At 39.6% G+C, this 17005-nt stretch overlaps 1 protein-coding gene across 4 annotated transcripts in view; it reads right to left on the bottom strand.

Moving 5' to 3' along the window:
- The window catches only part of LOC113433351 (phosphofurin acidic cluster sorting protein 2-like), a 154907-nt gene that overhangs the window by 38579 nt on the left and 99323 nt on the right, over nucleotides 1-17005 (bottom strand). For all 4 annotated transcript variants that reach the window (XM_026695898.2, XM_087931919.1, XM_026695896.2 and 1 more), the window contains exon 2: nucleotides 14536-14623. In XM_026695898.2, coding sequence (XP_026551683.1) covers nucleotides 14536-14623 — 88 coding nt within the window. The remainder of the gene's footprint in view (nucleotides 1-14535; nucleotides 14624-17005) is intronic.

Genomic DNA, 17005 nt, shown 5'->3' with positions numbered 1-17005 from the left:
CAAAAAAATTAAACCACCATAATCCCAGGGAGTATTTTCCTAGTTTGTCCATTCCTCAGACAACTGTAAACATAGACATTTCATGTGTTGGTTTTCAGTAATGAAGGACTTGTTCTTAAAAAGGAAAATGCAACATTCTGTTTTTCTATTTTTTTTATTTTATTCAAAAGAAAGTTAAAATGCAAATCTCAAAAAAATGTAAAAAAATAAAAAATACAAAAATACAAAACAATCAAGAAAAAAGGGTATTGAAAAGAAATAAAATACATATACATATGTTTTGTCCCTAATTGAATATTGATTAACTCATTATTACAATATTGGTTCCCACCTCTTGTGAAACAAGTCCAAAAAAATTTAAACTAGTAAATCTATTTTCAAATTATTCACCTATCTTATATACAGTATGTTAATGATGAAATAGTTAACAGGAAGAATAATAATAAAAAAGATAAGGTTAAGGTTTCAAAACTCTGTTAACAAACTCTTATTATAATCCACTCATAGAAACTTTGCCACTGTATCGATCTATCTATCTTAAATCACCCCCAAAGTTAAGCATAATCAAATATCCATGTTCTTAATACCATCTCTAATTAATTGTTGTCTAATTAAATATAATTAATTCAGTCTCCGTGGTGTCTCTATCTTCCCAACAAAATCCATATTCTATATGGGCCCTCAATCTCTTAAGAAAAAAACATTTCTCACTTTCCCATTCGGTCAGACTTCTAGTATTGTAAAGAAATGCAGGCTTGAACTTCAAAGAGATGCATAAGATCAGCGCAGTTAGTCCTGTGGGTACTGTGGAGTGCCCATTTCATGTATTCATAACTATGTATATACTTATACTTATTATCTTGTAAACGATTGACAAATCAAAATAAATAAATAAAATGAATAAATATATTTTTTGTCTGCAACTTTCATATTAGAGTCCTTTTGTGAATCTAACTTATCCAAAACTATATGCCTTTGCATATTTTCCATAGTCATTATAATCCCATCAAACTTTTTTTAAAAAACCTTTCAGCAAAAAGTTGCATGTTACCAAAAAGTCTCTTGATAGATTTCAACCACCTATTTTAGTCTGTAACCTGATATATTGTTACTCTGGGAAACTTGATCAGGAATCATAGAACAGTGAAGCAGAAGGAAACAGGAAAGATATTTTTTGGACACTTTATTTGGATCCAAATAAAAATACAAAAGAAATAAGCAAAAGAAATAAATATTTTGCAAATACAAAAAATAAAAAATCATGCAGTGAGAGCTCATAATAATAATGTAAATTAAATGAAAGCACTTCAACATCCCAAAAGATGAAATGTGACAAGGAGGGTTATTCAAAACATCTATCTATCTATCTATCTATCTATCTATCTATCTATCTATCTATCTAATATATATATGTGTGTGTGTGTGTGTGTGTGTGTGTGCATTTTCTTAAGTTTTCGCGGGTACTTACCTGTATGGCATTCAGCTTTATATGTGTGTGTGTGTGTGTGTGTGTGTGTGTGTGTGTTTTCTTAAGTTTTCGTGGGTATTTACATGTATGGTATTCAGCTTTGTTCGGGTATTTTCCCACATCATTGTAGTTGTGCTTTTAAAGTTGCACAACACACACACACACACACACACACATATATATATGTGTGTGTGTGTGTGTGTGTGTGTGTATGTGTATATATATATATGGTATTCAGCTTTGCTCGGGTATTTTCCCACGTCATTGTAGTTGTGCTTTTAAAGTTGTAGCAACATTTCGGCAGATAATGACAGATGAGATTCTGCCGAAACGTTGCTACAACCTTAAAAGCACAACTACAATGATGTGGGAAAATACCAGAACAAAGCTGAATGCCATACATACATATTCATTCTTTTCAAAGGGAAAGAAAAAGAAAAAACAGCTAGAGCCCAACAGAGTTATATAAATAAGCATTCAACTAGCTGGTCAACTTTTAAAGATAAAAAGCAAAGTAAAACAATAAATTCAAAAATGAAAGTTAAAAACCAGGCTCGCTTAGAAAACAAAATTGCTGACAGGGAGGTGGATTTGCTCAATGACTTTCTGACTGCTCCCAGAGGGAAGTGGAATCTTCAAGGCTCCCCTTCCCTGGTGGGTCCACAGCTATCCAAAAGTCACTTTGGGTCATTCCTAAGTGTTCCCTTACAATTCCAGGGAGCAGCACTGCCAGCAAATCAGCTTTGACAGCAAAAACAGCAGATCGTCAGCAAGAAAAATAAAACAGACTGGAAAATGTAACATACTGAAGCACCACTTTATAACTGACTTCAGCAATATTGGAATAGAAAGGAAAAAAACAGAAAAGTGACAACTAGTCTAACTGTATGAAGATAATTATTTGGGATTAATTGGGAATAATTATTAATTATTTCCATTAATAATCATAAAGTCACATCTAATCATTCAAAAAGACCAGTCTGTGAATGCATAAGAACTGTATATAACCATTAATTTAGCCTTGCCAAACTTCAATAGAAAGGCTGAAATTAATACCTTGCCAAAATAGTGTGCCTACAGAAGAAGTTTTTCAATATAAGAAATTTCCCATGAAGATTACAATTCTGTTGAAATTTCTGTTAAGAAAAGGGGCAACCAACTGCCAAATTTTTGCAGTTTCTTGATTTTTCATTTAAATGCTTCTCAATATAACTTTTTTTTCTTTCATTTAATCATGTCCAATTTTTGTAGACTGCCTGGAGAAGTCCCTGCAATTTTCTTGGAGAGGGATAGTTTGCCATTGCTTCTTTCTTAGGGCTGAAAGAAAGTGATTGGCACAAGGTCACTCAGCTGGTTAAGGCAGGCGTCACTCGGGGTTGAGGAGGAGGCTAGGCCCACTATGGGCTCGTCAACCTCAGGGGTACTCAGTAGTTTAGAGAATTCTGGGTCCAAATTGAAAAATCTCTTATCATGGCCAGACAGGGCTGGAGGCGCCCCTGCAGAGGCCAGCTGTTTTAACACCAGATCAGAGAAAATGGGTGGAGTTGGGATGACCTCAGCCTCCACCACGGGCTGTTTAAAGATAGAGTCATCTGGCCCTCCAGGACTGTAGGAGGGGGGTCAGAGGGTGACTGCGTATTTAGGCCTGAGTTATTCTTGGCCTTGAATAGTAGGGACTTGTATAAGTGTGGCTTGAATAAGCCCACAAAGGCGGGCTGATCGGGGGTGAGACCCTTGTCCTCGGATATCTCCCCTTCCAATGGCTCCGCCTCCGATAGGGGCTCGCTGTACTGCATAGACCCCAAATCGAAATCTTCATCTTCCCTGAATTGACCCAGATCCCCTTCCTCCTCCTCCTCCTCCTCCCGTTCTGTAAGGGGGATGTCCCTCTGCAAGTGTACCTGGCCATGGGGTTCTTCCGATCTAGGCAAGGATCTTACAGATTGAGATTCATGGTCAGGGGCCATCGGGTAGAGGCCGGCCCTGGTTATTTGCTGGAGTCCTGCCGCGATCCCTTGGCGGATAGCCAACTCCATCCAGGATCTCACTCTCTCTGGAACCTTGTCTATGAGGGAGTCCTCTTGGCATAGGCCAGCGGCTGTAGGGGTGAAGGTGGCTTTGGGGGCCCATCTAGCCAGTGTTCCAGGAATCGGAGCCTGTTGTCCCTGTGAGGGTGAGCTGCGTCTGGATAAGGAGGAACAATCTAGAGGAGGGGGGTGAGCAGAGGTAGAGGGAGTAGAGGGTTAGAGGACCGGAGGCCCTGTAAGTGACTCTCTGGTGCGTCTGTCAATCTCTTTTTCCAGTGCCTTGTGGTGTCTTAAAGCATCCCTCTGGGAGGCTTTGGAGGTCTCCTTAGCCTGCCTGCTCAATGATGGGTTTTGGCTTTGGCCTTCAAAGAAGGTCCTCTGGAGGAATTACCATCTGCCATTTCGATAAGTAATAAGTAAATTGCAGGATATGATAAGAGTCAATTTGAGGTGGTTGGCACACCTAGGGACCGACCTGCAACAAAGCCGGGTGCCCTGATAATTATTTCACGTCCCCCTTTGTTTTTGTTTTATATTAAAAATTTTTTTATTATATATATATATATATGGATATATGGATATATCAATATGAAAAACTGAGTCGTACTGCAGTAATATTACTCTGATAATAAAGGTATTGTACTGCTCAGGAGAGTGATAAAATTGTTATCTTGGTAATATATGATTGAATCCTTGCTCCAAAGATAACAGAGGTTTGATGCCAATAAAAATAAAATAAAATAAGCAGGTAGTCCAATCAGCCAAATATGAACGCATGAGGCCCAATGAGAAAAGGAACTAGGGCCTCCAGCAGCTTCCTTCCCAGGCGGAACTGGGCGGGTGCTGTTGCTGCGCTACTGCGCCGCTGAGAAAAAGCTGTGGGATAAGCCAACAACTCTTGAAATAAATAGGTCAGCCTCAAGTGCTAAGTATAGCTAGATGAGGTGAAACAGCTCTGAAAAAGGCCTACGGGTCCTGTATCGTCAAACTAAATTTACACCACAGCAAGATATTGAAAAACAAAATGGCGGCTGGCCACAAGGAGGCTCCCAAAATGGCGACCGCCTACAACGTGAGGGATTCTCAGGCCTCTCAGTGGCGGATCTTCCTCCCCAAGGACAAGCCAAGGCTTGAAAACAATGAGGGGGGCAGGGAAGGGAGAGATTATCTCTTCCCTGTCAAGGCAGCATTTGGGGGGGAATTAACGGAACGACTCAGGCAAAGGCAATTCAAGCCACTAGCAAAAAAATCAAGGGAAAACGAGGCGGCAAGGAAGAAACGGCAGGGTAAGGAGTTTTGGCTATGGGAGACAGTGCAAAGGCACTGCTAGCCCTCCCCTTTGCCACCCTCTGGGGGCATAAAAACGCTTCCCTGGGGTAAACAGAAGTCCAGATTAAACAATTGTGCAGGGCTAAGGAAGAGAGAGAAACAATCCAACCTGTAAACGAATGAAATTGAACCTGAATAGAGAAATTCCTGAATCGGCCAAGGAGCTCGTCAAGGCACTGCCTATCTTGCACGAGGCTGAGCAAAAACTGGGGAACGCTATGGAGGAGTCACGTGGAGGAGGAGGAGGAGCGTTCCTCAATTCAAGCTCAGCCTATGAATGCAGAGACTGAAGCACCTCCCACTAATGGATGCTCTGAGCAGCTCTGAGGAGAACAATAAAGATCCAACTCCAAGGCATCTAACACTGATCCGATCAAAAGTCAAATTTGCAAATTCTTAGTTTAAAACATGTTTCAAATCAAAAATCAAAAGCAATGTATTTATAGCATTCATAATTCTAATTATGTTAGAATCAAAGCCAGTGCTTCCCAGGAGTGATTTTAAAAAAACTTTTAGAGGTAAAGGACAGATTTGCTATAAACCTAAAAACCTCACTACAAACCACCAGAGATGTTAAAAAGCATCATCTAGACCTGGCTGGACAATTCTGAGAGTTGAAGTTCACAAGTCTTAAAGTTGCCTAGTTTGGGGACCCCTGATTTAAGTAGAAAGAGGTTCCAGCTGAAAGTATACCATGAATAGCATAGAGATGCATGGTAGCTCTCCTTTCTTTCTTTCTTTCTTTCTTTCTTTCTTTCTTTCTTTCTTTCTTTCTTTCTTTCTTTCTCTTAAAAGTAAAAAGAAAAAGAAAGAGAGAGGGATGGGAAAAAGAAAAAAGGGAGGGAAGGGAGAAAGAGGGAAGGGAAAGGATTGTGAATGAGATATGGATGGATGGATAAACGGAGGGAGGAAGGGAGGGAAAGAAAAAGGAGAGGAAGGAAGGACCACAAATCCTGGCACTAGACGCAGCTTCAGAGGGTGCTTTGAAAGAGCACAGCAATCCGGGGCTGGAAGGGACCTCAGAGGTCATCTAGTCCAACCCCGCTCCAAGAGCATTGTTAAAGTGAGTTTCTATCTTTTGACCCAGCCAGTCACGTGACCGCCAAGCCATGCCCAGCCAGTAAGCCATGCTCTGCCAGTCATGTGATCAAGCCACGCCCAGCCAGCAAGCCATACCCAGCCAGTCACATGACCACCAAGCCACGTCCATAAATTAGGCCATGCCCATATAACCAGTTGTTAAGAAATTTGAATCTCATCCCTGAGTCCATCCCAACTGCTGCAGTGCGCCTTATGTGTGATTATGCTTGAAAAGTATCCAGAAATTGTAACTGGCCAGGCTGCTGACAAGCGCAAGGAGTAGAAACCATTAAAGCCTGTTTTGACAGCTCTATGCTTACTATCAGTTGCCTTTCAGGCACAGTTTAAGAAGCTGGTGTTGACTTAAATACCAAGCAGCTTAAGATCGCTTGTCTTGCTATGAAACTGTTTGGTTACTTGGATGAGCAGGAAAGGTCTTCTTAATTCAAAGATGCCCCATTGCCAGAAACTTGACTATGAAGTATATGCGAAAAGGCTGTCTTCTGTGTAGTACCCAGCTATGATGTGTGCCCTAAGGATATACATTTAGCTCTCATTTTCTCAGTAATAAGAAAATATTTCCTATACATAAATTATAAGGTTTTTTTTAATGTTGGTTTTTAAGTGGAATGAATCCATTATGTTTCATATTCTTGTATTTTAAGCTTTGGAATATTGAAATAAAGAGAAAGGCAGGGTATAAATTCAATAAAAAAGGAAGGAAAGAAAGAATTCAGCTTTCTTGCAATGAGGGGAAATAGCCAAAGAAGATAGCAGAAGCCAAGACTAGTCCAGTCTCATTTACCATTTCCACAGCAAACAATGCTTCCTGCCAGAATAATTATAGAGGCCTTAGAACAAAAACAATTGTTAATTCAATTTGTGGGAGACTATTTAGGTGTTATAACCAGCTATTAAAAGGATGAGATAATAACACCCAGGAAATAAAGAAAGAACTTTAAAAAGGTGAGGGAAGCAGGAAATTAACAAGAGCTACTTTGCTTAACGTGTATCTAATTCATGTTGAGAAACCAGACATTGCCCGTGTTATGTAACAGGACTCATGTGAAAACACTGATGTTCCAAATGCTGATTCACCCAATCAGATCAAACATGTAATGTTGTATACTGCAAGACCTCACATACACATTTCTTACAAGTCGGCATGACCATAGCTCTGAAAATAATCTGAAATATTTCTGTAAGTCTAGATCAGAGGTCTCCAAACTTGGCAACTTTAAGACTTGTGGGCTTCAACTTCAACTTCCAGAATGCTGGATCTTGTAGACTGTCAAAAAGAATATTTGTCTGGTTTTAACGTATTTTCTTTTTTCTTCCGTCTCTTTGTTTTTTTGTTTTTTGTTTTTCTCTCTTTTATACTTCTTCTTCTCCTTTTTCGGTCGCAAGACCGAGCGTTTTTTTTTTTTTTTCCCTCTCTCTTTCTCTTCTTTCTTTCTTCTTTTTCTCTCTCTGTTTCTTATGTAATGTTGTTATGTTATTTTTTTGATTGTAAATTCAATAAAATTTATATGAAAAAAGTTGCCAAATTTGGGGACCCCTGACCTAGAACATTCCCAAGGCAGTAATCAATACTGTATTAGCTCCAAATGTTCTTTTGGCTGAACACTGAATCCAGGCATACTGGATAGCTGGGTGCTCCCAGGAGGCTGCAGGAAGGCCTCTTAGGCCCAAAACGGGGCCTAGCAAGCCTCCCTCCTGGGAACAAAAACAAAAACGGGGCATGGGGGAGTAGCGCCAGACACACACACACACACCGCCATTTTCAGCCTAGCAAGCTTCCTGGGAGCAAAAACGGGGTGAGGGATCAGCTTTTTCAGCCTAGCAAGCCTCCCTGGAGCCTCTAGGAGCAAAAGCAGCATGTGTGGGGCGGCGGCACTGGATCCCCCATACACACGCTGTTTTTGCTCATAGGAGGCTACCCTACACTTATCTGGGAGCCAGACGGGCCTTGTGGGGACTCCTGGGAGGAGAGGGGAGGGGAGGGGTGGGTGGGGCTAGCTGTTCTTCAGAACTACTGGTTCACTGAACTGGATGTAAAATTAACATCCAGTTCACCTGAACCAGCCTGAACCGGTAGAATCCCACCCCTGGATGGACTGTAACCAAGTGTGGAAAAAAATCTTTTCTAACGGTTGCTTAGGAAAGACTGCAGTTAGGACACTAAGCATAGTGGGCAAATGTGTTCTTTGCCACATCCACCATCTTCAAGTTTACTGATAGTTAAGAGTTAAAAAATATATCCAATTTTATTTCTCAGGGAATGCAACCCCATTCGGAATAGACTCCACATCCGTCTCAGAGTTCAGCTTCTTCCTTATCAACAGTACCACTGCCTTGTTGGGGTTTAATTTACTTTTGCTAGAAATTGAGAGTTATATACATTTAATAAATGATTGCAATTATAAACTTTTTCTTAGGGTCATAGAATGGAAGAATTGGAAGGGTACCTGGAGATCATTTAGTTCAACTTTCGGCCCATTGCAGGAATCCATTATCAAGTACCCCCATCCCACCAATTCCTGAGCAAATTGCAATGTTGCTGAAAACCAATCTCTGTCAGTCAGCCTAGTGTTGAGTTTAAGCTTCAAGGGTACTAATCACTTACTTAAGGTTTGAATTAGGTGTTATCAACACACCAATGGCATGTCTCCCCAAAGCCCCTGATAATCTCCTCTAGCAGTTTGAGCATACGTATCAGTTTTGACAATAAGACAGAATCCTGAGGTTCACCATAAAATAATGAATGCTGTCAGCCCTATAAAGTAGACCAGACTAAGAAACAATTTCATATAAATTTTAAATTACTTTCATTGGAAAATCAATTGTGAAACTGAGAAAGCTCATGTTTTGTTTTCTTTTCATCCCTGGAGTCCAGGTACATCTGGATAAAATTGATTTTCTAGGCCTAGAGGGCAAAAATATTGCCCTCTTCCAAGCTTAAGTAAACCCAGACAATCATCCAGGTATATGTGCTTGTTTTCTGCATTAAACACAAAAACTGTTGCGCTCTAGGATGAAAATGCTGAAAGCAATTCACATAAAAACCTGATTATAACTACTGAAAAATTAGACTCCAGGGGCCAAAAGAAAATGAAACAAGAGCCTTCCAAGTTTCACAAGAAAGCCATTGCTTGTTTGAAAGAATGAGAACCCAAGCCGTATAAGGCTATATGTCACACTGGCTTTTTCCTCAGTTGTTCTAATGGGATTTGGGGTGTGGGGGAAACCCTCTATGTTAATAGAAGAGAAGAAATACACAACTACAACAGTTACTTCAGAAATTAGCTGATTTGTTCTGAATTAAAATCTCAAAAATCAATGTGGTAGATAATAAACCGTCTTCTTAGGCTGCTCTTTGATTTAAACACTGCTGGTCTACACAATTAAAATATTATATCTGCAGGTGCAGTCTTCCTATTGTTTAAAAACCATTTCTCATTCTCAGCATCAACTAAGCCTTCTTAGTTTCCTGAAAACTGCAGAAAATAACACAGAAATGGGGTCACAACTGTGTATTACACAGCTCCTCCCAACGTTTTGCCACCTCAGTATTGAGACTTTATTACAATTATGGGATGAGTATAGCTGAGTAACCAGATATAGACCACAAACATCCCCTTGTGGCTCCCATCCTCCTCCTCCTCCAAGTGGTTTGGTGTAATGGACTATAAAATGACATGAAGAAAAGCTTCAGCCTGGAAAATGATCAAAGTATCTCACCCCAAAGAAGGAATGGGGGCATGGAGGCATTTCAGAAGAGACCATCCCTAGTTCTCTGGAAAGTAAAGGCAAGGGAACATGAGAAATGCTTTCAAACTTATAACCTTACAATAAGGATAGAGCCAGTATTTATTGTCATGCTTCTTGTCTGGAGTATCTCAAAGGGTTGACACTAGGCTTTTACACACACACACACACACACACACACACACACACACACACACACACACACACACAGACCCTCTAAATAGTCTTGGCTCAAACCACTTATGAAATGTGGTGCATGTAACGAAATGCAGCCTGTTGTGTTTCATGAACTGATAGGCATTGTGCTACCTGATGTACAGAGTACAGGTCCTACAGATATCACTACAGTAAGCAATGTCAAGTAATGTAAAATGAGAGGAATCCCAAAGATACTCTTCCCTCTCCCCCAAAGTCTGATTCGTCTTTGGATTTAGTTATCCTTTCTAACACCACCCAATTCGTGAATTGACAACAAATAAACACTCAATAGTACAGGCAACCAATGATAGCTTTTTATATGGGTGCATTTTTAGCCAAGTTTGCTCATTCGTGCAATTAAATTTTAAATGCAATAGTTAGTTTTTTTAATAGTCATATTTAGAAATGTTACAATTAAAGGGAAGGTCACAAATGGTGATCACAGGACTCTGGGACAGTGCAATTATCATAAATATATTCCAGTTGCCGAGTGCCTGTTGATCATATGACCATGGAGGTGCTGCAACAGTCAATACTGGTTAGAACTCGTCATAAGTCACTTTTTTCAGTGCCGTTGTAACCTCAAGGGGATGGTTGTAAATCAAAGACTACCTGTAAGTAAAGCTTCCCAATAATCTATACTATAATAAAGAATTTCTGGGAATGGCACCGGGGTGGGATTCAAATTTTTAACAACCGGTTCTGTGGGCGTGGCTTAGGTGGTGGGCGTGGCTTGGTGGTCATGTGACTGGGTGGCCATGGCTTGGTGGTCATGGTATTGGCTGGGCGTGACCAACTCAATATCATTCACATTGAGGTGCGCATCTCCTCGCTTGGCCTCTCATGACTGTGGGGATGCTGCAACAGTCATAAGAGTGAAAAATGGTCATAAGTCACTTTTTTCAGTGACATTGCAACTTTGAAAAGTCACTCCACAGAAGCGAAGTACCAGCAAAGGAGGGGAAAAAAACTCCAGATACATTCCTGGGACAGGAAGTCTAGTCCTGCCAAGAATGTAATAAGGCTTAACGGAGAGGCAGTTTCTGTAAGCAATACCAGAATGTTTCCTTCCTGCCTTCCTTACAGGATTAGGCCAGTAATTTCTTCTAACAACCAGTTCTCCGAACTGCTTAGAATGTTAACATCCGGTTCTAGCAAATAGGTGCGAACTGGTAGAATCCCACCCCTGAATGGCACCATAGTTGCCTATCACGTTAGAGAAACCATGTGGACTACAGTTCAGTGCCTCTTGCTGTTGTATAACTTGCACTATGTAGATCACTCTGTACGCTTTCAAAAAGCAACTTTAAAAACAGCAGCTTCAATTCTTAATCCTGGATTTAAATCCTAATGGTTGCCTAGAGAGAATGCAAAGCTCTCTCTGCCTCTTCCCCAGCCTGCTTTTAGTGGCATCAGCAGCTTTTCCAACAGCTGAACAGGGCACAGGAAGGGCAATACCTCTCTAGGTTCGCTTGTGAATATTTTTCCCCAAGGGAACCTAGAGGGCCAAACAAATGGTTTAAATTCCTGATCTGGTATAAGGAAAACAATTTTCCAAAGAAAAAGATTACTCTGATTTCTAAAGACATTTTATCTATGTATACATCATAATCCATTTGAACCAGTAAATTCTATCCTCCATTCTCAGCACAAATTATTGGACTAGAAAGGCCCTTTATGAAAATTCATCACTCCTCACCCTAACTCTCTTCAATTTTAGACAAATACATGCCCCTGCTAATAATTTTCTAAAAATAATAGCCAAGGAGCCATCTTCTTAGACAAAGGAATTAGGCGCCTCAAAGCATCCTGCAATTCATATATTGACAACAAATAAACACTCAATCATACAGGCAACCAATGATGGCTTTTTATACAGTGCATGCATTTTCAGCCAAGTTTGCTCATTCATGCAGTTAAATTTTAAATGCAATAGTTACAGTTTTTTAATAGTCATATTTAGATATGTTATAATTAAAAGCCTTTTACAAAAATGGATATATTACAATAGTATTCTTTTTATCCCATTGTGCTTAAGCTATCAATGACTCCTAACCCGCTGCTACCGTAGCAATGGGGTGGTTAGTGGCACAACTGTATTTATACATTATTTTAATGTGCATCAAGTTGCTGTTTTTTAACATTTAGAACAGAGGTCTCCAAACTTGGCCACTTTAAGACTTGTGGACTTCAACTCCCATAATTCTGGGAGTTGAAGTCCACAAGTCTTAAAGTAGCCAAGTTTGGGGACTCCTCATTTAGAATGCTATGATTCTCAAAGGAAAGAAAAAAGCATATTTGGATCTCTCCATAGAAAGTATCCAAAAGAAAACTCCTCAAGAATCCTGAAGTTTTGGATGCCCCTGACAATATTATTGAAAATTCTCACGTAATTGGTAAATGTTTTATTTAAAATCATCAACAGTTTAATTTATGGGACAAAATCCTGACAATGTAAGGGTCTCCTAATATACTATTGAGGCAAGTACAAAAGAAGGTGACTGTATTTTGGAGTTGTCGTCAGAAAGACAAGCTCAGTTCTTATGGTCCAGCAAGAAAACCATATACAGGCAGTCCTCAACTTACAACAGTTCATATAGTGATCATTCAAAGTTACAACGGCACTGAAAAAAGTGACTTATGACCATCTTTCACACTTATGAGCATAGCAGCATCCCTATGGTCATGTGATTTACTTTTGGATGCTTGACAACTGATTCGTATTTATGACAGTTGTAATGTCCTGGGGTCATGTGACCATTATTTTGCGACCTTCTGACAAGCAAAGTCAATGGGAATGTCAGATTCACTTAACAACTGCGTTACTAATTTAACAATTGCAGTGATTCGCTTAACAAATGTGACAAGAAAAGTCATAAAATGGGACAAAATTCACTTAACAAATTACTCACTTAGCAATATACATTCTGGGCTCAATTGTGGCTGTAAGTTAAGGTCTACCTGTAGACTGTATTTCAGAATGGACAATCCTAATGAAAGAAACATTTGTAAATCAGGGTTGAACTATGGAGTCCTTGGTGTTCTCTGATCTTAGTCATTTGCTTGCAGACATTTCATGATTCAGTTAGGGAATATCATCAATGCTAGTGGGTGTGGGATTTGCTCCCTGTTTATGTACAGTAGCTTGCTTGCTGGTGCTGGTAGGAGCATGAATTTCTTCTTGATGGTTCCCTGATTAGGGTATTGTTTTCTGCTTGATTGTTTGTCTAGTGTTAATCCCTGCTTATCTGGCTGGTGTCTGCTGGAGAGGATGTGTTCTGGTCTTTTTATTTCCTTCTTAGCTTTTTTCTCTCTCTTTTGAATAGTGTATAAATGTGGTTTATCTCAATTTGTCTATTGATAGCTGATTTGTCTGAATGCCAATCATCCAATAATTTCCTAGCATTTTTTGTTTTTACCTTGATCTAGGATGGTCACAGTTTCACAGCTGAAACTATGGTTGAGTCTGTACATGTACAGATTAAGGAGTTTTCATCATGTCTTCTAACTTTCCGCTGTATGTTGTACAGTACATGACTTCTGTTTATTTTTTCTTCTTAGTTACTGGGTCTTTCAGTTTACTTAAAATGTTTGGGAGGGCTTTAGTAGATTTGCATGCTACAGTGATGCCATGTGGTTGTAATAGCTTATTAGTAATTTCTGAGATATTTTTGAAGTATGGCATCCAAAGGATGTATGTATGGATTGAGTGGTCACACATTTTTTAATGAAGTGGTATGGATATCCACCTCGTTGAAAGGTATTTTATAGGTGGTCTAATTCCTTTTACTAGCTTTCCAGGCAGTGGTGGGAACCGGTTCGCTAATCGTGCGCTTTGCTTCACGCTTCGTCTTGATGGTAGTCAGCATTTTTGTGTGTTCTGATGTCATGGTTTGGTCCGGTTGTTTCTTGAAATTATCTATGATGTGCTCGTATTTATTTAATCTGAGAATGGAGGTGAGAATGGAGAATCCCAGTCGAAGTTCAGAAACAGATATAGCTTGCACAGATCTGCTTGTTTATATTTCTGTTGTATTTAATAATTAGTGTTATTTGTTAGAAGCCCAAGAAAGAAAACCGGACCACCTCTAATTAAACAAATTGCATAATGGCAAAATATATTCTTAGAATCCAACTAATCAGGATTACTTCAGTAAACGATGGTTTTAAAAAAACACGATCTAATACAATATGTGATGACCTAGATCATATTTTTACTAGGGAAGGTTGATTATTACTAATGAAGAAAAGGCCTTGGGCCTTCCTCTTTTTCTAGCTTCATATTTAGGACAAAAGCACATGGCCTTTAGTAAGATCTTTATTTTCCCTTCATATATTTAGCAATTATGTAAAACTATTGGCAAGCTTATAATCTGTTGTGAACATTCCTGTATATAAACATAGTCTCGTTCGTCTGTAATACTACTATTATATAGCAATATATATTTCTACATATCAAATGGCTACCTTTTAAAGAGCAAGAAGCTTTGCAGAGACAGTAAAGGTGATTCCTCTCTTCAGAGGCAATGGCAGTTTGTGGAAAAGGCAAATGTGCAACAATAATGAGACGATAACAATGGTACAGTGAAGAAAAGCATCTCTGATCAGGACCCAGTAGGCCTCCCCAAAGATAGGTGAATACAGTACAGAAGATCAGCAGCTTACCTGGATCTTCACAGCAATGAGCACAGAGCTAAGCTCCTTGTCTAGTTCCCGCAGCACGGTCAGCTTTTTCAGGCGAAGGCTGCACAGCCTGTAAGACAGAGAGAATGGGATACATTCAGGCACCACCATCCCAGGGCCCCTGCTGCATGATACTAGACGCTCCGGGGGTAACCCAGGATATGGCTGACCACCGCAGGGCCCGAGTTGCTCCCCTAAGCTCAGGAACTCCTGAATTCATGCAGCAGAAGAAAGCGGATCAGAAAAAGAGGAAAGGAGGAAAATTAATAGAGCTAAAGCAGGATTAAGAAGATTATGCAAAGCAGGAAGTTGCAAAGCACACAGAGGAGAAATCCCTGCCCAAAAAGAAACCAGTGCCAGCTCTGTACAGACACACTTCAATGATTGGGGGAATTTCGTTATAATTATTGCAGTATCATGCTCTTAATGTAAACCAAAGGAATTTTTTTCCTTGCTTATTTATTACTTGGATAGTAAACAACGCCCAAATAATACTAAGTTGCGCAACAGCAGATACTGTAAATACATGAGATTGAGTTAAATCTCTGTACACTCAAATCATCCTATTCAGTGAATCCTATTATTTCCCATTTGATCCCCACTGCCTTGTTTCTGAATCACTTTACTAGCACTGGTAGTAGACTAGTACTGTCTGGTGTTTAAACGACCGTTAGTCATTATTCAACCAGGAATTCTAAGGAGAGGAATGGGAAGGAAGGAACACGAATCCCTCTTTCCCAGTCTGCCTGTTTTATGGGACATTAACAAGGGTTGAAAAACACCTTTTTATTATTAATATTAAGTGTTCTAAAAAGCTAGAATCTTGCATTCCATATGCCCTGAAGATGAGCACTTCCCCTCTTTTGCATTCAGCAGGAAAACACATCCAATTCTCTAAGCAGTCCAGTAAAAAAAATTCTGGTTACTACTTTTTGTAGTTTTTTTATTAACAAAGCAGTTCCTTGTGGCCCAGTCCTCTCCTGATCCACCCACACTGCATGAAGTCAGGAATGAGACATTACAGACATCGTCAATGTTTTTTTGAGGTTCCAACCCTCACCCAGTCAAATACCAGAAGTAATTCAATAAATTCAGTTCAGATATTTCCAAGAAATGCCTTCAGCATCATTGTTTTGGGAACAAAAATGTAACACCTTTTTTTATCTAAAAACACTTTTTTACTTTTAGACCAAAGTTTATGACATGATTTTTTCCCCAGAAAAAGGATCACATACAACTGATAATTCATCAAAAAGATTTATATGCAGACCTCAGAATGGAGGGTACAATTTGCTATTTTTCTCCCTTTACAAGCCCAGCAGAAACATTTCTGAACATATGCAGTATGCATCATTCATAAAGCTCCCGAAATGCAAACCTTTGTATAAAATTTGGGTCAGCCTTGACTCAATTTTTTCCAGTTGCAGTGGCAGTACATATGTTAACTATTTTCCTGTACTGGCTTTGTGAATCCTCTACCACTATTAAAAAGAGACTGCTGGAATATGTGAGAGAGGCAGATACTTTAATTGTATATCATAAAAAGCCTAGCTATCTACGCAGATATAACAGCTGACCAAAAAAGGCACGCAAGTTTTTAGAATGCAAATTACTTCAAACTATCCTACATTTTGCTGAGGGGGATCTGGAGCTACTGCTATGGATTACATAGAATTCTTTATCTTTTGTGTCCCCCTATCTCCCCAACCTGTCACTATGGACCTAAGGCCTGCCACTAGGCTGTATTTGGACTGAGGTGTTAAATACTAGAATCAAGCACATGGCCTCAATTCTACTCTGTAGTTGTTCGCAGATGATTTTTTTCCATTATTATTCAACTACACCAGGGGTGGGCAACCCACGGCCCGTGGGCCACATCCGGCCCGTTGGTCTTTTTAATCCGGCCTGCCGAAGATTGGTACAGAATTAAGGTTTGATGTGAATGATTGAATGATTGCATTCATTTGATTTTGACTTGTAATGACAGGCATTTTGACACCAGGTGGCGGCCCGTCTGTCAAATTTTAAAAGTCAACGAGGCCTCCGAGCCAAAAAGTTTGCCCACCCCTGAACTACACCATGAAGTTCTTCATATAAGAAAGCTGACCGTGTCCTTCTGTCCAAAATATGAAAAATGGAAAGTAAATGTTTTATCCTGCTGGCTAATTATGCAGCAGAATGGCAACCATTCAGCAAAAACATCTGGTTTTCTATACTAAATTTTCAAGGAAAAGAAATCTTTATTCCTAGGGTCTCCTTGATAGAATAGACACTAAATACCTTTTGAATTCTTTAGAGGACATTTACCATAGAAGCATTCCAAGAATTCAGCAGGCTCATTGCTAAAGATGCAGCAACATATTCTGTGCATTTAAAATTTCCCAAACATTCAACTTCTAGAGAAAAAAAAACCAGCAGGTGGCAACATCTAGCTGAACCATGGCTAATTTCT

Source organism: Pseudonaja textilis, chromosome 1, assembly GCF_049901715.1.
Source record: "Pseudonaja textilis isolate UNSWEBS1 chromosome 1, rPseTex1.2, whole genome shotgun sequence".
NCBI classification, from domain to species: Eukaryota; Metazoa; Chordata; class Lepidosauria; order Squamata; family Elapidae; genus Pseudonaja; species Pseudonaja textilis.
Note: the sequence above shows the minus strand (reverse complement) of the source record. Positions and strands in the feature narration are given on the sequence as shown.